At 47.0% G+C, this 22,650-nt stretch overlaps 1 protein-coding gene across 5 annotated transcripts in view; it reads right to left on the reverse strand.

The window, feature by feature from the left end:
- MEGF6 (multiple EGF like domains 6) overlaps window positions 1–22,650 on the reverse strand; it is a 201,376-nt gene that overhangs the window by 17,994 nt on the left and 160,732 nt on the right. For all 5 annotated transcript variants that reach the window (XM_088671670.1, XM_060276165.2, XM_088671671.1 and 2 more), the window contains 11 exons: window positions 19,814–19,939; window positions 18,113–18,244; window positions 15,561–15,689; window positions 15,344–15,475; window positions 13,576–13,704; window positions 11,849–11,977; window positions 11,627–11,755; window positions 9,812–9,940; window positions 7,619–7,747; window positions 3,303–3,431; window positions 377–505 (listed from right to left, as the gene is read on the reverse strand). In XM_088671670.1, coding sequence (XP_088527796.1) covers window positions 377–505; window positions 3,303–3,431; window positions 7,619–7,747; window positions 9,812–9,940; window positions 11,627–11,755; window positions 11,849–11,977; window positions 13,576–13,704; window positions 15,344–15,475; window positions 15,561–15,689; window positions 18,113–18,244; window positions 19,814–19,939 — 1,422 coding nt within the window. The remainder of the gene's footprint in view (window positions 1–376; window positions 506–3,302; window positions 3,432–7,618; window positions 7,748–9,811; window positions 9,941–11,626; window positions 11,756–11,848; window positions 11,978–13,575; window positions 13,705–15,343; window positions 15,476–15,560; window positions 15,690–18,112; window positions 18,245–19,813; window positions 19,940–22,650) is intronic.

Here is a 22,650-nt window from a genome sequence, read left to right on the forward strand (position 1 = left end):
GCAAGCAGGGTTTCTTTCCCCGGTCAGTTGGCAGCCCTGAGCAGGAACCCTTCGAAGCATGGAAGGAGAGCCTCGAAACACACAAGTGCACGAAGCATGGCGGCGAGCCACAGTGCTCTGCGCCAAGCCTTGGCTTCCACTCGAGGCTTTATTAATCTAATCCTTTTTGGACAGCGGATGCTGATCCCATTTCCCCCTTGGCTTTCTCCGCTGTGTTTGGATTACAAGAGCATGAGGCACCTGCCAGAATGCGATCCGGGATTTGGCTGGGCACCCGTTTTGTTTACTCCATTTATATATCTACTATCCAAAGCTGAACGGACACCTCCACTCTGGCCCAAGCTACAAGCCCCACCGGGGAACTTGGGGGACATACATTGCTCGCATCCGTGGCCCGTAACTCCTGGGGGGCAGCCGCACTCGCCCGTGATGTGGTTGCAAGGCATTCCTGGAGGGCAGTCGCAGCTGGCAGCGCAGTCTTTCCCAAAAGACCCAGGCAGGCAGGCTGTGAGGGGGACACATAAGAACGTTAAGACAAAGCCCTGTCGGATCAGGCCAAAGGGCCCATCTAGTCCAGTTCTCACAGTGGCCAACCAGATGCTCACTATGGGAGCTGTGGGCAACAGTGACTCTCCTCCTTTGTGGTACCCAGAGCTATGCCACCTCCAACCAACAATGGCAACAGGACACCGTCATTGTGGCAAGCAGGCATGGATAGCCTCATCCTCCCTGAAATCATCTAGCCCTCCAAATAGAATACAGTGGTACCTCTACTTACGAATAACTCTACTTACAAATTTTTCTACTTACAAATGGAGCTCCGTCCGCCATCTTGAATGCGGTTTAGATAGGATTTTTTCTTCTTACGAATTTTTAGATAGGGTTGCTTCGACTTACGAATTGTTTCTCCCAATGCATTCCTATGGGATTCGACTTACAAATTTTTTCGACTTACAAATGTGTGTTCAGAATGCATTAAATTCGTAAGTAGAGGTACCACTGTACAAAGAATAAAAATATAACAGTCCAGTGGCTGGATTAGACGAAAGACCATTCTGGACCAGCACCTTGTTCTCAGAACAGCCTACCAAGATGCTTCTGGGAAGCCCACAAGAAGGGCCTTGAGTGCAACAGCGCCCTCTCTACTTGTGACGCCAGCAACTGGTGTTCGGAAGCATGGCACTGACAGTGGAGCAAGAGCTGTTGTGGCTAGCAGCCCTTTCCTCCACAAACTTCTCCAGCCTTCTTTTAAAGCCATCGAAGTTGGTGGCCATCGCCTGGCATTCTGCTCTGGACACAGAAGCAGAAGCAAGTGCCAGGCTGCCAGATCAAGCCACAGGCCCATCTAGTCTGGTATCCTTCCCTCACGGGTGGCCAACCAGACACCCCTGCGGGAAGCCCACAAGCAGGGCCTTGAGTGCAACAGCGGCTCTCCCCATTTGTGGTTCCCAGCAGCTGGTGGGACCCAAAGCAGTAGGCTCCGTGCCAGGGGTAATGGAAACTGAGCCAGCCTTTTTCATGCCATCCAAGAAGGAAACTAAGCAGAGCAGCAGAGGGTTGAGGGGCGGGGTGGAGCCTCTGGGGGGAAAGGGCTTCAGTTTTCTGTGGAATCGGCTTGTTTTCTGGAACATGCTTGTTTTCCCAACTGGGTGGTCTCCTAAACGAAAAGCTGTTAGCAAGCCAATCGTCTTTCCTAGGAAAGCCCATACCCACTTAAACCTGGCTGTTCTCCCACATCATATTACCCCCACCACCACCACCAATGTAGCATTTTATGATGGTGTCATTCAATCCTTGCATCTTAACCAGGATTCAGAAAGACCACAGCAGCAGGTTAGTCAATTCTACTGGAGCAGAAGGAGGAAAAAAAAAGGGGAGTAGATTGATGGCAGGTAGGTGGGGAAACAAGAGGGGCCAGCCATGTGTCAATTAACTGATTATCAGGTGGCATGTAGTCTATGGTTACCATAATTTTTTCAGTGAATCCAGGAACACTTTTTTTTGGGTGGGGATGGTGAGGCAAAAGAACCTGGGCCCAAGCACACATGCATATTGTATAAAGGTGCAAAGACCTTCTTTCACACCCTGTGAAACATAAATGTGCAGTTTTTTTAAAAAAAGTGGGCAACGGCGCACCACCCGCCCACGACTTCAAGCCTTCCCTGATCTCTTTCCTCCTTCCCCCTTTGTTTTGACAGATCAGGGGAGACTCGGGAGTCACGGGCGGCCGTTGCCCAGGAGGGGCCAGCCTGGTAGTACAGTTGGCTCTGGCTGGCTTCAGGAGCTGCTCGCTGCTGTGGCACAGGAAAAATGGCAGGTGCCACGGCAGCGAGCAGCTCCTGAAGCCAGCCAGAGCCAACTGTGCTACCAGGCTGGCTCCGGGTTGCTGAGGCTGCCGCTGCCACGTTTCCCAGGGACAGATTTGCAAATCTGGGGACATTCCGGGGACGGAATTTGTCCAGGAACAGATTAGCAAATCCGGGGACTGTCCCCAGGAACTGGGGACGTCTGGTAACCCTAGTGTAGTCCCCCCCTGCATGGCTTGAAATTGAACCCGTGCAGGCACAGTGCTGAATGCTAGAGCTTGCAAAAGGCTGTGCCTGGGGCTATGTCCAGGATTGTTGTAGGTGCTGGCCATCAGTGGTGCCTGCAAGCCTTCCCTCCTTTCAGCCCAGCCACATTGTCATGTGCCTCAACACTTAATGTCTTATGTCAGGCAATCAGGAGTGGCTTGGCCCCAGCCAGCCTCATAGGCCGGAAGAGGAGGGCTAGAGGGCAGCATTAGGTCTGTGGGCTGGAGGTTCCTTGCCACAACAGGGGCTCAAGAGGCCTTATGCACTGTGCCCCCAGAGCAGTTTGCCAAAGGAGACATCCGCTAGCCCAGGCACCCCCAAACTTTGGCCCTCCAGATGTTCTGGCCTACAACTCCCATGATCCCTAGCTAAGAGGACCAGTGGTCAGGGATGATGGGAATTGTAGTCCAAAACATCTGGAGGGCCGAAGTTTGGGGATGCCTGCGCTAGCCTATTCTCTGCAGCACACCAGTGCCTCCACAGGCTGGAGGTGTTATTGCAACTACCTTGCAATACCACCTCCAGCCAGTGGGGGCAGTGAAGGGCTGCAGATACTAAGGAAAACGAGTTCTGGCTGGTCCTATAAAATCACTGACTCCAGCCCATCTCTCAAGTTTGAGCAAATGGTCACTCACCAGGCAGCAACGGAGCACAACCTCGTTTACCTGCTCGGCTGCTTGCATACGGGCTCACCTACCTGGCCACTATAATAGCTGGCAGCTCCCTCACCTTTATCACAGTGATGTCCTCTCCACCCTGGCGGGCAATCGCAGGCCCCTGTGATGTGGTGGCAGGCAACACCATGCTCGCAGTCGCACCGCTGCTTGCATTGTTCCCCGTAGGTGCCCTCAGGGCAAGCTGCAAAAGAGAAGAAACGGCTGGGGTGCTTCATTCATGAATGCATTCTGATCTAGAATCTGATCAAAACAAACATACTGATCAAAAGCCCCCCACTTTCAAGAAGCTGTTAAACCATCCCTCCCCGCCCCCCACGCCAAATTCATAACATAGAATCATAGAATTGTAGAGTTTCAAAGGGACCCCAAGGGAGAAGGGCGGAGCCAGGATGGAATCTAGCAAGTATGAAATGCAGCTGATGAGTCCGGAGGTGTGATTGACAGCAAATGAATGCTTATCAGAGCTGTTCCAAAGGTTATCAGCATCTCAAATTTAGGTACAGTCATACCTCTTGTTACGAATGCTGCGGGTTGCGTACGACACGGGATACGTACGCGCCAAACCCAGAAGTACCAGAACGGGTTACTTCCGGGTTTGGTGGTTCACGCATGCGTGGACGCGACAAATGACGCCATGCGCAGAAGCATGCCATGCACATGTGCAGGCACAACGCTTCATGTTGCGTTCTGCTCATGTTGCGTACGGGGCTCCGGAACGGATCCTGTACACAACATGAGGTACCACTGTACTGACTGGGTGCGTACCACAATGTGGCATTACAGGTCAGATCCGGAGCAGGAAACCCGGGGCGTTCCAGACATAGTTGGATGTTCAACTACCACCAGCCCCAGCCAGCATTGTCATCATCATCATCATCATCACCATCATCATTTTTCATTTGTATACCATCTTTCTATCTTACAATACCAAAGGCGGTTTACAAGCTGGAGAAACAAAAAATGTATACCTTATAACAATCTAATGCCATACAAAAATGTGATCATAAAACAAAACTTTAAAATAAGCAACCTATATCAAAAAAGTAACTTTCAACGATCGTTAGAATAGTATATAATAATAATAATAATAATAATAATAATAATAATAATAATAATAATATCAACATATAAAAGTTAAACAGAAATCCACTCAACAGTTACAATAATTTCTAAACTATAATCAATAGAACAACGGCAAGCCACAGTACATAAAATAATACAATTCAAATTGAGAAGCAGAGACTAGAGACTGCTGGACTCCCACTTCCATCTGCCTTGACCATTGGGCATGCTGGTTGGGGCTGACCGAAGCCACCGGCCAGCACTATCTGTAGGGCACCACTTTGGCTACCCCTGGCTTACAGCATCCTTGAAGAGCAACGTTGGCTGTCAAGGATGCCGAAACAGGAGCCACACTTGCTACGCTGCAACTTTTCGTCGCGGCAGCTGCTGTGTTTGTGCAACTCTTAACTTCAACATTCAGTTTCCAATTCCTGCCTGCGCCCCTCAAGAGCTGTGGTGTGTGTGTGTGTGTGTGTGTGTGTGTGTGTGTGTGTGTGTGTGTGTGTGTGTGGTTTAAAAAAGAACCCTCTTCTTTAAAGTTCTGCGTTAAACTTCCGATGACAGATAAAACAGCAAATTCCAACTACTGGAGCCGATCTTGCTAAATACCCTGGATCATGGTGAGATTGTCCTGGCATCCGAGCTCTGCTGGCTCAAGCCAGAAATAACACTTCCAATCTTATTTGGCACTGTTTGGGGAGAGCTTTTCACACCCGGATAAGAAGGGGGGGGAGTGTGTTTTGATTTCTAATTTCTGCAGCTTCTTCACTTTCTGCCCAAGTCAGCGCCCTCCTCGGGTTGCCAAGATTCCCAGCGGAATTCTTTTGCGGAGAACATTCTGCTCCAAAGCTCCCAAATAGGGGAAAGAGAAGTATCTCATGTCAGTCGCATGGGCTTGCTGTCCCTAAGTAAGTGATAGTCTCCAGTTCAGGGGGTTGGACTAGATGGCCCTTGGGGTCCCTTCCAACTCAACAATTCTAAGATTTTATAACTCCCTTTCCCGCTTGAGCTTCCCAAAAGGAAGCATGTCCTGCCCCCTTGGAACAAATGACAAACTGAACGGAATGACTTGGGCCCATAACACAGGGTTGGCAAAACTTTTTTTCCCCCAGCCCATAGGCCATGTTCCTTTCTGGGCAACCTATGAGGGACCACGTGCCAGCCGTGGGTGGGACCGATGGCAAAAGAGGGCGGAGCAACAGGTGTAAATTGTACTTTTGTACAGCAGACAGGTTTCTACACACATTCACAGACAGCCCCATCTCTTTCTCCCCATCCAGACAAGCAAATAGGCATTATAAGAGTTCAAGGGCCCATTCCAGCCAGGCAAAAACACCCAGAGAACATCCAAAGCAGGGCCAGTGAGGGGTGTGCCATAGGGAAAGTCTCCAGGGCCAGGCAGAGAGATCTGGAGGGCCACAGTTGGACCTCAGACCTGAATTGTCCCACCCCTTGGTGTCATGCTTTGGAAATTATATGAATGAAAGGAAGACTGAAAGACAAGAGGACGGAGGGGGTGGGGGAATCAAAACAGACACATCAATAGATTCTGGTGGTATTCACCATTTCATGCAGCAAACATTTGCCAGGCGAAAGGACAGTTTCCTTGCCCTGGGCACAGAGCGGCTTGGAAGCCGTTCATCACGGAACTGAAACGCAGCAAAATCAACACTGGGGCACAGGCTCAGGAGCTTGGCTGCGCTCCCGGTGCTTGCCAGTTTCCGAGCAGGGCAGCCGGTAACCCGAGTCGGGCAGCTCGCCTTACAACACACGTGAGGTTGCCCCAAGGGCACGCCAACTCCACTCAAACCTCCTGAGCTGGCTCTCGCCTCAGACAGAAGGCGAAAATGGCCACGGTCCAAGGCAAACACAGAAAGGGTAAAATGCAAGGTAGGCTGGCTCGGGAACGGCGCCGAGCCGGCCGTTTGGAACGGCACCTTCCGCAGCCTCGTTCCCGGTGCTTTCACGGCGGCTGGGGGAGGCGGGCGCGTAATTGAAACCAGATTCGGGCAATGCCAGTTGCAATTTGCACTGGGAAATTCCAAATGGATGTGAAGAGGAACCCCAGTCTCGGTTTAGGAAAAGCCTTTCAAGCATTTTACATGGATTTTTTAAAAAAATCACAGTCTACATTTGAAATTTGCTTGTTTTGATCAATGTAATAAATTGTTTTGATCAGTGTAATAAATTGTTTTCTACCTGCTTTTAAAATTGCTTGTTTGGTGTTAAAACACTTTGCCGAAATAGTTATGGAGGCAGCCCTGTATGCATGAATGTGGGCAGAGGAGGGCAAGCAGGACAACACAAGGGTCTGGGAACCAAGCATTGTGAGGAACTGAAGAGGAAGATGGGGGTGTTTAGCCAGGAGAAGAGGAGACTCAGAGAGGATAGGACATTAGGACACACAAGATAGAGCAAGCTTGTTTTTTGCTGCTGCTCCAGTATGGGGAGGACCTGAACCAGCGGATTCAAATTACAAGAAATGAGATTCCAAGTGAACATTAGGAAGAACTTTCCGATGGTAAGAGCTGTTCAATAGTGGAATGGGCACCCTCAGAAGGTGGTGGCCTCTACTTCCTTGGAATGTTTTTAAGTAGAGGTTGGGTGGCCATCTGTCATGGATTCTTTAGCTGTGATTCCTTTAGCATTGCACAGGGTTGGGCTAAATGACCCTCAGGTGCAACTTCCATCTCTACAGTTCTGCAACTCCATGAAACAATTTAATCGGCATATCCACCAAAATCCACCAGTCCCAGGGTGGGGGGAAATAAAAATGGTTATTTTACCATGATTCTGCAGAGGCTAAAGTAATAACAAGTACAGTATAGTCATACCTCAGAAGTCGAACGGAATCCATTCTGGAAGTCCATTCGACTTCCAAAACGTTCAGAAACCAAGGTGCGACTTCTGATTGGCTGCAGGAAGCTCCTGCAGCCAATCAGAAGCTGTGTCGGACGTTCAGGTTCCAAAGAATGTTTGCAAACTGTTCACTCACTTCTTGGTTTACAGCATTTGGGAACCAAATTTGTTCCAAGTTGCAAGGCGTTCATTAACCAAGGTACAACTGTGATAATCAAATTATATTAAAAGGCCTCAAAGAAATAAAAATATTCTTTAAGTCCACTTATTTATTGAAGGTTGCTTTACTGCTCATTTCAGAGGGTGCAATGTGGATTTTAAACTCTGTTTCTTACATATTGTTAGGTTTGTTGTGTCATTACTTTGCACCATGCCTCATGAAGGAGATGCCTATTGTAAGGATGTTCGTAAGTTTTAATGAAAGAAAACATAAAATATTCTACTTACGGCTTTGGCACTTCTCTCCTGTCCAGCCGCTGCGGCAAAGGCAGCGCCCAGCCTGCCGGTCACACAAGCCCTCGTTCAGGCAATTGCAGCTCCCCTGGCAATTGACACCGTATTTCCCTTGGGTGCACTCTAAGGGAAAGAGACCTTTTCAGATGAGCCTTCCCGTCAAAATGCAGGTGCGCAGGGTGGGAACGCGAGTTGAATGCCTCCCCCCTCCAATGCAAAATACATGATAAATATCCATGCCAGTAGAAAAGTAGCGTATTGAGGTTATGTAGCCCAACCTCCCTTAGAGATCTGTTTTCTACATGCAAGGAGGCTTACTGTAGCTAGGGATGGCTTAAGAGTTTGCATCACATCACTTCTGATTCTGTTCACCCATAAATCCATCCTGTGAGGGAACGCCGCCTCCATGCTGGAAAAGGTTCCCCATCCCCGGCTTAAATTATTGCACCAGAGAGTTCCGCAGGTGGGGTGCCGATGGATGGGAGCGTTGGGTTATTGGGGGGGGGGGGCTAAACAGGTGGCACCATCCTTAAAGCATCTGTTCTGGCTAGCCCATCTACTACCAAGCCATATTCCAGGTTCTTGTATTCATCTGCAAAACTCTGAACAACTTAGGTCCAGGGTACCTTATCCCCAATCACTGGGATCTCCTTCAGGAGCTTTCCCCTAAACTCTACCCTTAAAGAATCTAAAGAATTAATTTCCTTCCAGTTCACAGCAGCTAGACTAATTATTGCCCAACAAAGGAAGGAAACCTGTAATATACCAATAGAGACTTGGGTTAATCAGATCTGGAGCATTGCACAGACCATCGGCAACTAATCAAGGGCATCTCCAAAAAAGATATCTTTGACACGATCTGGTCTCCCTGTTTTTCCCTTATTGAAGAAGAACAGGAGATTTTAATGCCATCAGCATCCCACAGGTGTCTGTGGAGGGGTTATATTGATTGAAAATGTCTAGCCAACCAGATCGATAGTTGGGTTTGCAAACAATAATAAAAAAGGAGCGTTCCCCAAATTTGGGAGGCTCGTTTGACAACAGCAAGAAGAAATAGCCTTTAGTATCATGAGCAAGGCCTTGTGGCATACTCTGCCAGCAAAAGTTCAGAAGGCACCTTCTGTTTCAAATTATAGATATCCAATTGTTATTTTTCATTTTCCTTCAGGCTGGTTCCAATTTTAACCTCTTCATATGGGAGGAGCAAGAGGATGGCCGGTGAACAGCTCCTTCAAGCTGCTCCTCTGATAAGTTTTTAACTTATTCTATTTTTATTTTATTACTTTTTTGGCCCATTGATTTGTATCGCTTTTCAAAAATTTTTTTACAGATGAACATCAAATAGAACTACTATACAGTAGTTCTAATTTAATACAAATCTAAAAGTTGACTTCTCACCCCACTTCCATGATGTTTTTCTTCCCTCCCTTACCCAGTGCTCAGTGTAATGTACATTTCATAATTCTGTTTCAATACTTGAAATATTTTAGCGTTTTATCACTTTATCACTTCTTCATTTCCCCTTGGCTGTACATTTTTCAATCCCCACATAGAATTTTATTCAACTTTAACATATTCCCAAAATGTCAAGCAGGGTTACTCTTCGCTTTGCCAGCCCACAAAAAATCATTGGTTATATATCAATATTCCACAAATGAAACTTATTCCTCCTGCTATTTTACATAAGAAAAAGTCCGACTGGTAAATAAGAAATCCCCTTCAGCCACAACATTCCATTCCCGCTCCTTTATTTTATTGCTTTTAACATTTTAACACGTTCCTCGTATCTAAGCAACATAGTAAGCATTCCCATAGTGCTTTTTTATTGTGCAGTTTTATGTATAATTGTTTTAAGTAGTTTTGTTACTTACAGTCGTACCTTGGTTTTTGAACAGCTTTGTTCTTGAACGTTTTGGCTCCCGAACGCCGCAAACCCAGAAGTGACTTTTCCGGTTTGCGAACTACTTTTGGAAGCTGAACGTCCGACGGAGCTTCCGCAGCTTCCGATTGGCTGCAGGAGCTTCCTGCAGCCAATCAGAAGCTGGGCTTTGGTTTCTGGATGTTTTGGAAGTCAAACAGACTTCCGGAACTGATTCTGTTCAACTTCAAAGGTATGACTGTATTTATGAATAACGAGAGAGAAATTTATTATATTATTGTTATTATTGCAAAAAAGAAGCAGATTACCCTGTTCGCAGGCCAGTCCTGTCCAGCCTTCGGGACACATGCAGCTCCCAGTGACTGCATCACATGCCCCGCCATTTTGACAAAGACACTGCTGTTGGCAGCTTGCTCCAAAGGAGCCATCGGGACACACTGAGAAAAAAAAGGAATAGCAACCAGATCAGATCACAGCTGAAATAAATTTCCAGTGGCAACAAAAAGGGACACAGAATCCCAATTGTTTAAGCCACAGGCTTGGCGCCCATAGGCAACGAATTTGCCCACCAGTAGCTCCTACGAAGCCCACAAAAGGTAAAGGCCCCTTTGGAAATCCGCAACGCGCAAGAAGCTGCTTGCTCTCCATGCTCAGTTCCTGCTTGCACTCCTTCAGCCTCTCCAACATTGAACAACACATGGACGCATTTCATTGGATGCCAGGATTGGACACGCACGGCCACTCACCCTTTCATTCTGAACAGAGGAGAGGTGCGAATAGTATTTTTCTGTGAGCAGAACAGGTCTCTTTCCCCCATGGATTGCGAGGTGGGAAATGCCCACTTCATTTTCAGGTCCTGCCTCTTCGCCCCAGCACATACAGAATTATATTTGTATGCTGCTTTTCCACAGTTCAAACCTTGCTCTAGGCGGCTCGCAACATGGAAGCAATACATAACTACAGCATAACAAATGTCAAAGGTAAAGGGACCCCTGTTAGGTCCAGTGATGACCGACTCTGGGGTTGCGACGCTCATCTCGCTTTACCGACCGAAGGAGCCGGTGTACAGCTTCCGGGTCATGTGGCCAGCATGACTAAGCCGCTTCTGGGGAACCAGAGCAGCGCACGGAAACGCTGTTTACCTTCCCGCTGTAGCGGTTCCTATTTATCTACTTGCACTTTGACGTGCTTTCAAACTGCTAGGTTGGCAGGAGCTGGGACCGAGCAACGGGAGCTCACCCCGTCGCGGGGATTCGAACTGCTGACCTTCTGATTGGCAAGCCCTAGGCTCAGTGGTTTAGACCACAGCGCCACCCGCGTCCCAATATAACAAATGTAGTCATAAGCAATAAATTTAAAAAAGCATTTCGAAAAACACAACCAGACTGAACAGTTTATGCATTGACACATGACGAAACCCTTCAGATAACAGCCTAGCTGAAGAGTCTGTTCAGCAGCCTCAGCTTCTGTGGTAGGAGTCAGTCAGGGCTCCACCCTCCCAGATCAGGTGGAAAAGGCCTGCAAGGCAGGGAGCAGGTCTTCTTCCTTCCAGGACTCGTAGCCAAAATGGTCTGCAAGTGATGCTAATGTCACAAAATACTTCAGTTGGGTTTAATCTTTCCAAAAGTGCCTCTCCCTTTTGTGGATCAATACTTATAGTTTGAACACACACACACACACACACCCCTTTTAGTATTATCTTCTGTAAACTTCAGGGTATCTCTCTCATGCACACATTCCCAATCTACTTTGTTACAAACTGTAGTGCCAAGAATCCCTAAACTGGGCAAAGTCTTTGTTAGGTAGTTTAGGAATGTGTCTATGCGCTTGTGTGTGTGTGTTCCCTAAAACTCCACCACAGATGGAATTTTTGCTGGTCATCGCTTAGAACCAACCCACTAGCAGGAGAGAAGTGAAATAGAGGAAAACATCCTGCATGCTAAGAAGAGTAGAAAAGGAAAGAAAAGGAGAAGTCAAGCTCTGCGGCCAACTAGAAACCGGAGGACAGCAGCACTCACCTGACTTGTGATTCGAGAACACTGCCTCCAACAGAGGAAGCTGAACACAGTTATCATGGCTAGTAGCTATAGAAAGCCTCCTTACTTATTATTAGCGAGCAATACCTTGCTGGCAGGTCTCTCCCATCCATCCAGGTGCGCAGAGGCACCGACCACTCATGTGATCACAGGTGGCCCCATTGGAGCAGCTGCATTCCTGGCTGCAGTTCTCCCCATAGCGGTGAGCCGGGCAAGCTGTAGTGGGAGGGAAGCAGAAAATGAGAGCCAGCACTTTCACGCATGCCCACACTCAGCTGGCAAGGCTGGCACCCAGCACAGGGCACCTACTTTGATTGCAAGTGGGACCGATCCAGCCAGCGGGACAGGTGCAGCGTCCGGTCACGTGATCACAGCGGGCTCCGTTCAGGCACTGGCAGGCCTTGTGACACTCCGTCCCGTAAAACCCATCAGGGCAAGCTGGGGAAAGAAAAACCCACGCGATAAGTCTGGGCACCAATTCATATGAGAGGGTGGTAGAGCAAAGCCACATTCCTTCCTTCCTTCCTTCCTTCCTTCCTTCCTTCCTTCCTTCCTTCCTTCCTTCCTTCCTTCCTTCCTTCCTTCCTTCCTTCCTCCCTCCCTCCCTCCCTCCCTCCCTCCCTCCCTTCCTCCCTCCCTCCCTCCCTCCCTCCCTTCTTTCTTTCCTTTTTAATTCAGTTAATCTAGATTTTCAAGACAGCCTACAAAAGAAAACCATAAAACAGATCAAAAACCTCCGAGACAAAAGCAACCACAGTGGTACCTCTGGTTAAGAACTTAATTCGTTCCAGAGGGCTGTTCTTAACCTGAAACTGTTCTTAACCTGAAGCACCACTTTAGCTAATGGGGCCTCCTGCTGCCGCCGGGCCGCCGGAGCAAGATTTCTGTTCTCATCCTGAAGCAAAGTTCTTAACCTGAGGTACTATTTCTGGGTTAGCAGAGTTTGTAACCTGAAGCGTTTGTAACCTGAAGCATTTGTAACCCAAGGTATCACTGTATTGCAGCAACAGTAAAGATACAAAAAAGCAGTAGTTATAAAAGCAGTCTTGCCTGGGCAATCTTCTTCTTCTTTTTTTTGAAAATGTCTAAAATATGGTTCTCTGGGCAACCCAGTCATGTGGTGACTTATAAACAACAGCAGCAGCAGCAGCAGCAGCAGCAGCAGCAGCAGCAGCAGCAGCAGCAGCAATAATACAGTGGAACCTCGGTTTATGAACACCTCGGTTTACGAATTTTCGGTTTACGAACGCCGCGGACCCATCTGGAATGGATTAATTCACTTTCCATTACTTTCAATGGGAAAGTTTGCTTCAGTTTATGAATGCTTCAGTTTATGAACAGACTTCCGGAACCAATTACACCCATGCTTCGGGTTAAGTACGCTTTAGGTTGAGTACTCCGCGGACCCGTCTAGAACGGATTAATCCACTTTCCATTACTTTCAATGGGAAAGTTCACTTCAGTTTATGAACGCTTCAGTTTAAGTACTCCGCGGACCGTCTGGAACAGATTAATCCACTTTCCATTACTTTCAATGGGAAAGTTCGCTTCAGTTTATGAACGCTTCAGTTTATGAACAGACTTCCGGAACCAATTGTGTTCATAAACCGAGGTACCACTGTAAAGAAAACCTACAGAGTGACAGGGATATTAAGAGAAGGACCTCTGGTGCCAGGCTTAACAAACAGGTAGGTTCCTTTCTTTAAAAAGAAAAGGAAAAAAGCTAACATTTTCAATGAATGTTTTCCCTCCTAGACCATGAAGAGTCTGCTGTCGTTTGGCAAATGGAGAGGCAGAGAAATGAGTGAGCTGGAGTTTAAATGGACATCCCCTCCAGGGACAAAACCTTCCTGCTGAAAACATTTCTGGGAGAACTATTGGCACAGCCCTCATTTGAAGAGCGACTGGCAGCCTAGCGAGGTAAGCAGATCGAAAGGTCCCTCTGTGAATAGGGGTGGGGAGGATAGTAGTAGTAGTAGTAGTAGTAGTAGTAGTAGTAGTATGAGCAACAAAAGTCCTAGGTTTGGGTTACTTACAACGTTCACAGAAGGTTCCTCTCCAGCCTGGGGTGCAGGTGCAGGCCCCGCTGACGTGGTCGCAGCCAGCCCCGTTGTCACACTGGCACCTGTGACGGCAACTTGGACCAAACCAGCCTTCGGGGCACTCTTGGGAAAAACAGAACACATCAAAACAATGGGGAGGGTGGGGGGGAAAGGGAGAGAGGGGGGTTTTTTAAGAGGATGCAGAGCTGGTGTGTAAAACCACCCAGATGTTCAAGAGGGGAAAGGAGCTTGGTGGGGCCACGATCCTGGATGTTTGATTCCCCTGCTTTGGGAGATGAGGACTCCAAAGCAGAAGGGCATGCAGGGCCAGCCCCAGAACCACTTTCACTGGCCAAGTCTCTGGCCGCAGTGCTGCTATCCTTGGGTGACTCCATTGCACTGGCCCCAGGGAGACTGATGGAATGGGCTGACACCCTTTAACTAAAAAATAATATGGCAGGGTGGGGTTAGTTGGGTGCTGCTGCTATATAAGGCTCAGTCTCAGTTTGATAGCTGCTGAGGCAGACATCAGAGGTCTGCTCTCCCAAAGCACAGTCCGAGTGCCTCCCTGAACCAGTCTTTGCCTTGCCCGAAATCCATGCTCTCCTCACAACAAGCTGCTCCAGTCATGTTCATTCTTAAAGGTTTTGCTTTTCACTCAAAACTAGCATATTTGTTTTACTTACTCCCCAACTTCTTTTGGTTTTATATTGCTTTCAGTGGAAGACTCAGGTGGTCTTTCTGCTGACTGTAATGTTGGTGTTTCCCCCATTCATGTGGCATGAAATGTTCAGGCTTCTTACTACTTCAAAGCATCAGATCTGCCTGGTTTCAGACAGGTAATGTCCGCTGCTTTAGATGCAGTTAAAGGAGGCACACGTCCTATAAACTACCTGTTGCTTTCCATGACAGAACTACCAGCTCTTCTCCTGCTTATTACTTCCATGTTTTCTGCCCCAATTGGCATGAACTTCTCAGACTTTCTACTACTCCTTCAAATGGACAGACTGGCCAAATCTATAATAGAGCAAAGGGTCTCTATCTTATAGGCATTTAAAAAAAGAAAAGAAATATGTACAACCTAATTTCTCTCCTTCCCCTCTCTGTGACCTTCCTGTGACCAGTACAGACTGTTCTGGGTTATATTAATACTTCGTCCCAATACAAAAAAATATGAGAAACAAATAAAATAAATGAGAAAGGAATGGTGTTTTTTAAATGGAACATTCCTTTGAATTAGTGGGGAAACGCATGTTTTGGATTTTCCATTCAATTTGGAAATAAAGATTGTTAGGAATGGCAATAATTGATTTTAATTTTTTAAAAAATCCAATTTAGAAACAAAGGTGCTGACCCCTAGTATTTAAGTCAGGCTTCCTGTAACTCGGCCCTCCAGATGTTTTGAGACTACAATTCCCATCATCCCTGACCACTAGTCCTGCTAGCTAGGGATCATGGGAGTTGTAGTCCCAAAACATCTGGAGGGCCAAGTTTGAGGAAGCCTGGTTTAAGTCATCTGGCTGGGATCCTGAGACAGGTGGTTTTAGGAGCTGAGCACACCTCTTCAAGAAACTGGGCATTCTCCATTGTGGTGCCCTCATCCCAGAATTACCTCCCAGTCAATCACCTCCCAGTCTCTCTCTCTCTCTGTGTGTGTCTCACACTCACACACAAACACTCTGCTGGCTGGACATTAGCAACACCTTCACACATGCACAAAGAATGAGCAGGAGGCTCGAAAACACCGGAAGGCGGCACTCACTCTGATCGCAACGGGTCCCGGTGTAGCCGGCTTCACAGAGACACTGCCCCGTCATAGCATTGCAGCTCCCATCACTGTTGCTGCAGTTGCAAGTGTTGGTGCAATCGGGACCCCAGCGGCCAGCGTTGCAGGCTGAAGAGGAGGAAGGGGAAGCCTCATTATTATCATAACTACGACATTGGGTTGCATTTAAGTCCTACTCAGAGTAGACCTATACCTCTTCGGCAATTGTGGCCCGTCCATCCGGGCAGGCAGCTACACCTCCCCGTCTCAGGGTGGCAGTATCCTTCGTTCCCACAGTTGCAGCGCATTTGGCAATCTTGCCCAAACCATCCAGGTGGACATACTACAAAAGGAAGGGGGGGAATCCAATAAACAGTTATTGCTTGCAGCCAGAGTCCATTGCAAATGCAGTCAAATGCCTATTAGCACAGGCGTAGAACAGGTAAATAAACTCTTGAGTTTAAAATTAAAAGAAGCTTTGAAACGTCACGGGGTTACTCTTAACATCGAGTGTGCTCCAATTAAACGAGTTACTTTTGCAAACCGCTGAGATTTGCTTCGAGATTCTCGCTCGGATTTTCGTTGCCACAACTGCAGGCACAGCAGCTTGATAGGATATGAATTCATGTTCGCTGGGTAGCAAATCAATGAGTCTTTTCTGCACTTTGTTCTCCCCTCCCCTACATTGTGACACCAGGTAAGATTGCAATTTCTTTCCTTTTTATTTTTTTAATGCATTTTCCAATATCCAATTTAGACATCCTATTTTTCCATCATGCGGTATTTACAGACTTCCCAACCCAGCATTCCGAGGCATTCACACACACACATACCTTGTTTTGCTATATACCAGATACTTTATCCACCCATTTCCCCCCCCCTTCTTTCACCTCTTTGTTATAGTTCACTGTTGCTCATAAAGTTACCCCAACTTGAAAATGGATTTTGGTATCATACAATTTTAAATCCTCCCCAAAGCTTTCCCACTCGGACCTTATCCATTTGTCATCCCGATTCCTTAATTTTGGCTGTCAAATTGGCTACAAATTCTATCAGTTTAGGCAGTTGTTCTTTTGTTGGGATATTCCTCAATCTTTCCATTTTTTTTAAGCACAGAGAAGATTGCATTTTCTCTCTCGAGCAGAGCCTTTCGACCGTGGCCACGGCCTGGTGGAACGCTCTCTCACAAGAGACCAGGGCCCTGCGAGATTTGACATCTTTCCACAGGGCCAGCAAGACGGAGCTGTTTCGCCAGGCCTTTGGCTAAGGATCAGCCTGACTCATTTTCTCTTTGTATAAGAACGCACACAAATGAGGTTTCTCAGCCCACTCACAGGTCCTTATAATATCAGTGGAAATAGTTGGTCCTGGCGAGTATTAACCGCTTTCAATTTTAATCTGAGAATTGCCATTTGCCCAGTCTAATCTTAATTTCAATTTATTTGAATTAATTTTAGGGTGCATTTTAATCATTTGCTTGCTTGTTTTTTTAAAAAAATATTTTTTTTTAAATTTTCCAAATAAACAAAAAATAAAGTTGTTGTTTTTTAAAAAAAATATATTCCATTTTATATTCCCCTCTCATTTCCATTTCGCTCTGCCGAGCTGTGACTTCCCTCCCTCCCTTCATTCGGCTTTCTTGTTCCCTCTTATCTCGCAGTTATTTTATACTACCATAAACAAATTAAATTCGTAGGATTTATTTCAGTCCTGCAAGTGTCTTTAAACTTCTACAGTTCTTCTCTATGTAATCAATAAATTTACTCCAGTCCCCTTGTAACTTTGCATCTCCTTGGTTTCGGATCCCACGGGTCAACTTTGCTAGTTCTGCACAGTCAAACATTTTCGTCCGCCACTCCTCAATTGTTGGTAACTCATGTGATTTCCAATTTTGGGCTAGTAATGTCCTCGCCACGGTGATTGCTTGTTTTTATGTATATTGTATTATTTATATGATATTAGCCGCTCTGAGCCCAGCTTTGGCAGGGGAGGGCGGGATACAAATAAAATTTATTGCTATTGCTATTGTTATTTCTAGGACAGGCATTATGTTTGGGCAGTGCAATCAAACATTTTACTCAATCCTCCTTACAACCGTTTCCACAGACACACATATAAAATCAAACCAAAAGCAATAACCCAATAACACCCCCCCCAAAAAAAGTCACATTCTAAAAGGGTGTTGGGTGTCAATAAGATCCACCCAAGGCCTGGTTAAAAAGGAACGTTTTTGCCTGGCGCCTAAAGGTGTATAATGAAGGCGCCAGGTGAACTTCCCTGGGGAGAGCATTCCACAGATGGGGAGCCACTGCAGAGAAGGCCCCGTTCTCGTGTTGCCACCCTTCAGACCTCTCAAGGAGGAGGCACACAAAGGAGGGCATCAGAAGATGATCTCAGGGTCGGGGTAGGTTCATATGGGAAGAGGCAGTCCTTAAGGTATTGCGGTCCTGAGCCGCCATGAACTTCCACTTCTATCTTCACTGCAGGTATTTAAACAGAGGTTGGATGGCCATTTGTCATGTATGCTTTAATTGAGATTACGGCATTGCAGGGGGTTGGACTGGTTGACCCTCGGGAGTCCCTTCCAGCTCTACAGTTCTATGATTCTATGTCTATACTTATTAGCGGCATCTCTCCGGGGTTCAAGGCCAAGAGTCTCTCCTGGCCCTACCTGGAGATGTCAGTGGTCGACCTTGGGACCTTTGGCATGCAGAGCAGGTGTCCTTGCCTTGGCTTCTAACCCTGCTAAAGACAAGAGCCGCTTACCGTCTTGACAATGGCTGCCTGTATATCCAGGAAGGCACAAGCAAATGCCAGTGGCAGGATCACACCGGGCACCATTCTTGCACTCTGGGCAGAGCTCCTGGCAGCCTCTACCCCAGTGGCCTTCAGGGCAATCTGTATCAAGAGAGAGAGACTATGAATGTTGAAGACCCAGATTGGCAATGGACTCTAGGTTCTCCCCTAGGCAGCACTAGCCACTAGGGTCACCTGCACCCACAGTGGCTTCCCCACGAGGCAGTCCTGAGCACCTGTGGCACACATGGGGACACCAGAGCCATTTGGGTGAGTCTTTCCTGACCAAGCAGCAGGCAGGAGGAAGCGAGCCACACAATCACACATTGTCAGGGTTTGACTGAAGGAACAATAGAGTGGCTGGAGTGATGATGTTGTCGTAAGGACATGGTTGAGTGATGGTGCATGTGAGGGTGCGCAAGGCCATTTATGAGCTCCTTGGAGAAAAAGGTGGGTTGCAAATGCAATGAATGAATGAGTTAATTGTGCCCATTAACTTCAATGGGTTTACTCTGAATAGGACTAGCCCTAAATACTACCTATAATGCTGAATGTGTCCATCCCCCAACAGCATAACAAGGGCAGGGGGAAACCAAAGGGTTGTGTCCAGCTTAAAAAAGGTAAAGGTAAAGGGACCCCTGAGCATTAGGTCCAGTCATGACCGACTCTGGGGTTGCGCGCTCATCTCGCATTATTGGCCAAGGGAGCCGGTGTACAGCTTCCAGGTCATGTGGCCAGCACGACAAAGCTGCTTCTGGCAAACCAGAGCAGCACATGGAAACGCCGTTTACCTTCCCGCTGTAGCGGTTCCTATTTATCTACTTGCATTTTTGACGTGCTTTCGAACTGCTAGGTTGGCAAGAGCTGGGACTGAGCAACGGGAGCTCACCCCGTTACAGGGATTCGAACCGCCGACCTTCTGATCAGCAAGCCCTAGGCTCAGTGGTTTAACACCAGCACCACCTGGGTCCCTGGGTCCAGCTTAGTCCTACTCAAAGTAGACCCACCGAAGTTAATGGGCGTGATTAACTTATTCATTAATCGCGTTTACATCCCACCAGGTCCTAGTTTGACACACTAAACCAGGGGTCAGCAACCTTTTTCAGCCGTGGGCCGGTCCACCATCCCTCAGACCATGTGGTGGGCTGGACTATATTTTGAAGAAAAAAATGAACGAATTCCTATGCCCTACAAATAACCCAGAGATGCATTTTAAATAAAAGCACACATTCTACTCATGTAAAAACACACTGATTCCCGGACCATCCGCGGGCCGGATTGAGAAGGCTACTGGGCCGCATCTGGCCCACAGGCCTTAGGTTGCCTACCCCTGCACTAAACATTACGCCACGCTGGCTCCATAAACCTCAGTTGCATTAACCTCTGTGGGTCTACTCTGCCCATAACTAAGCTGAATTAAAATTAAAAAATCCCTTCAGTAGCACCTTAAAGACCAACTTTTTATTTTGGTATGAGCTTTCATGTGCATGCACACTTCTTCAGAATTAAGCTGAATTAGTTAAGTTAAAATGCCACACGGCATTGCGTGAAATCAACGGGCACGACCTTTCCCTACATCTTCAAGCTGCGAGAAGTTCCAGCTCTTCCTTCCTGTGACGCAGGGAGCGTTCAAGGGTTCAGAGGTGGAGACATGGGACCTCCCTTACTCACCGTGGCTGCAATCCACACCAGTCTTGCCAGCCACACAGTGGCACTGCCCAGTGACGCGGCTACACTGCGAACCACCACAGGAACAGGTCTGTAAACAGTTCACGCCAAACTTGCCTTCTGGGCATTCTGAAAAGCAAAGGACATGCAGCGATTAAGGCAAAGCATGTGTCCCTAGGGATGGGATTTTTTCTGAAAACACTTGATGCCAAGATTACCTGCCCAGATATGTTTTCCATCCAATTCTCATCTTTGCCTTCACTGTCCTCAACAATGTTTAATCCGATCGGTTAGAGTGGCCATGTGGCATTTGCCGGTTATGTTGTGGACACCCAGAAGCAAAAGGACATGGGGTCACCATGGTCAATCTGACTAAACATGAATGTGGTTGTTTGCGGACAGTGGCAGCAAAAAAGAAGAAGCAAAATGCCCCCCTTCCAGCAAAAGGACCTTTTTAGTGGTGGCTCCTCATACATGGAACTGCTTCTCTGCAGATGCACACCCGGCCCATACCTTAATAATTTTAGGTGGCTATTTAAGATACATCTTCTTCAGCAGGCATTTTGGATGAAGAGAGACCCGATTGCTCCTGCTATTACCAACTACAACATTCTTTAGTTTATTTATTTCCCTGGATTTATCTACCACTTTATTGTAATAAAAACTCAACACCAACATTCAAAAAATTATTAGACTCATAGAATGGTAGGGTTGGAAGGGACCCCAACCCTCTGCAATGCAGGAATCTCGACTAGATCATAGTGGCCACCCAAACTCTGCTTAAAAGCCTCCAAGGAAGCTAAAAACAGGATTAGGACACATGTCAATAGTGCACATGTCACAATAAAAAAAAAGTAACCTAAAACAAATAACACACGTGAGCATAAATAAATAAACTGGGTTGTATCCAGTACTATTCCTCCTCAGAGCAGACCCAGTGAAATTAACCACAGAATTATAGACTTGGGACAGATCCAATCCCCCGGCAACACAGGAATCACAGACTAACTTAGGCCCATTAATATCAATTAATGGTTAATTGATATTAATTAACCAGGCCAGATTCAATTAAGTTGTTGTGCTAGCACAACGGGACTTTACCCTTCTCTCCTTCCCAAATCTGCCTTGGAGGGACATCCATTGCAGAACAGTGCAAGGGGGAGGGAGACGAGAGGGGACACTGTTCTGTCAGGCAAGCAGAAATGTTTGTGCAGACAGAACTATTGCCTTATGCCGAATCCCATGCAGCGGATCCCCTCTTGAGTAGGCCTTGGTTGGATGCAGCCCAAAACATTTTAAATAACCAATGAATGAATAAAATGATCTAGACTACAGAAGCAGCCTGGTGGATGTGCAACGGCGAGGTGCTTGTTTATGCTGGTCTTGCACAGATGCAAGCCCTGAGCGCTGCAAACACACAATCAAAAAAGTTCATTGGGGGCAGGAATTGGTGAAAACACACACACACACACACACACACACACACACACACACACACACACACACACCCTCTCTCTCTCTCTCTCTGATTTAAGGATCTAAAGCAACAACAGCATCACTTTTGTGCATTCTTTCCTCTAAGCTAATAGGTGACAGATGTTCCTCTTCCCTTTTAATAGCTTCCAGATTTTGTATCGAAGTCCAGAGCACAATATTGCCATTTTAAAAAATTACATTATTTCCTGTCCCTCCTTCCTCGGGGGCTTGAAATTTCCACCAATGTGCTTGTGTTGCTTTCAAGCCACCTGGTCCATCATTATATACCACTGCCTACCCCCTACCCCAATCAGCCCAAATTGCTGCAACATAGCACTTGTGATCCAGACAGATCTTAGCAAGGATTCCTGCTTTCTCTGCGACTGAAAAGTGAGATTCTTCCTGGGGAACTAAGACATATTCTCTGCAAAACAAAAAATCCAACCTTTGATCAGGCATAGGCTAGGATCCAAAAGGAGAAGGAAAGGAAAGGAAAGCTCAGATATCGGTGTTGCCCAATTAAAAGAACACACACTATTTATTTGTTTATTCCACAAAATGCAAATACTTTAAATAAATCAGCTTGATTAATCATAGATTTGTACAGTTGTGAGGGATCCCCAAGGGTCATCCAGTCTAACTCCCTAAAATGCAGGAATTACAGCGCTCTCTTTTTATTTAAACTCTGGAAAGGTAGATGAGCCTCTCAGGTTGTATAACTAGAGACACACCCTGAAGAAGAAAAAAGTCTAGTAAAGCAGTAGGGAGCTTTTTCATGCCAGTGGAAAGAGGGATGAATGCAAATTTCGTCTGTGTACAACAGGCTGATTTCCAAGCACACTCACACAGCCCACACTACCCTCCCTCCAGGGAAGTAAAAGACATTTTAAAAAGGTAAAGGACCCCTGGATGGTTAAGTCCAGTCAAAGGCGACTTTGGGGTGCGGTGCTCATCTCGCTTTCAGGCCGAGGGAGCCGGCGTTTGTCCACAGACAGCTTTTTGGGTCATTTGGCCAGCGTGACTAAACCGCTTCTGGTGCAACAGGACACCATGACGGAAACCAGAGCGTACGGAAATGCCGTTTACCTTCCTGCCACAGTGGTACCTATTTATCTACTTGCAGTGGTGTGCTTTTGAACTGCTAGGTTGGTAGGAGCTGGGACAGGGCAACAGGAGCTCACCCCGTCACGAGGATTCGAACCGGCAACCTTTTGATTGACAATCCCAAGAGGCTCAGTGGTTTAGACCACAGCGCCACCCGCTCCTAAAAGGCATTATTGGATGGTCATTAAACATTCCAGCCAGGCAGAAACACACTCAAGGCAGGGCTGTGGAGAGGTGTGACCTAAGAAGAAGGGGTGTGG

The sequence above is a fragment of the Zootoca vivipara genome, chromosome 6 (assembly GCF_965207765.1).
Source record: "Zootoca vivipara chromosome 6, rZooViv2.hap1.1, whole genome shotgun sequence".
NCBI classification, from domain to species: domain Eukaryota; kingdom Metazoa; phylum Chordata; class Lepidosauria; order Squamata; family Lacertidae; genus Zootoca; species Zootoca vivipara.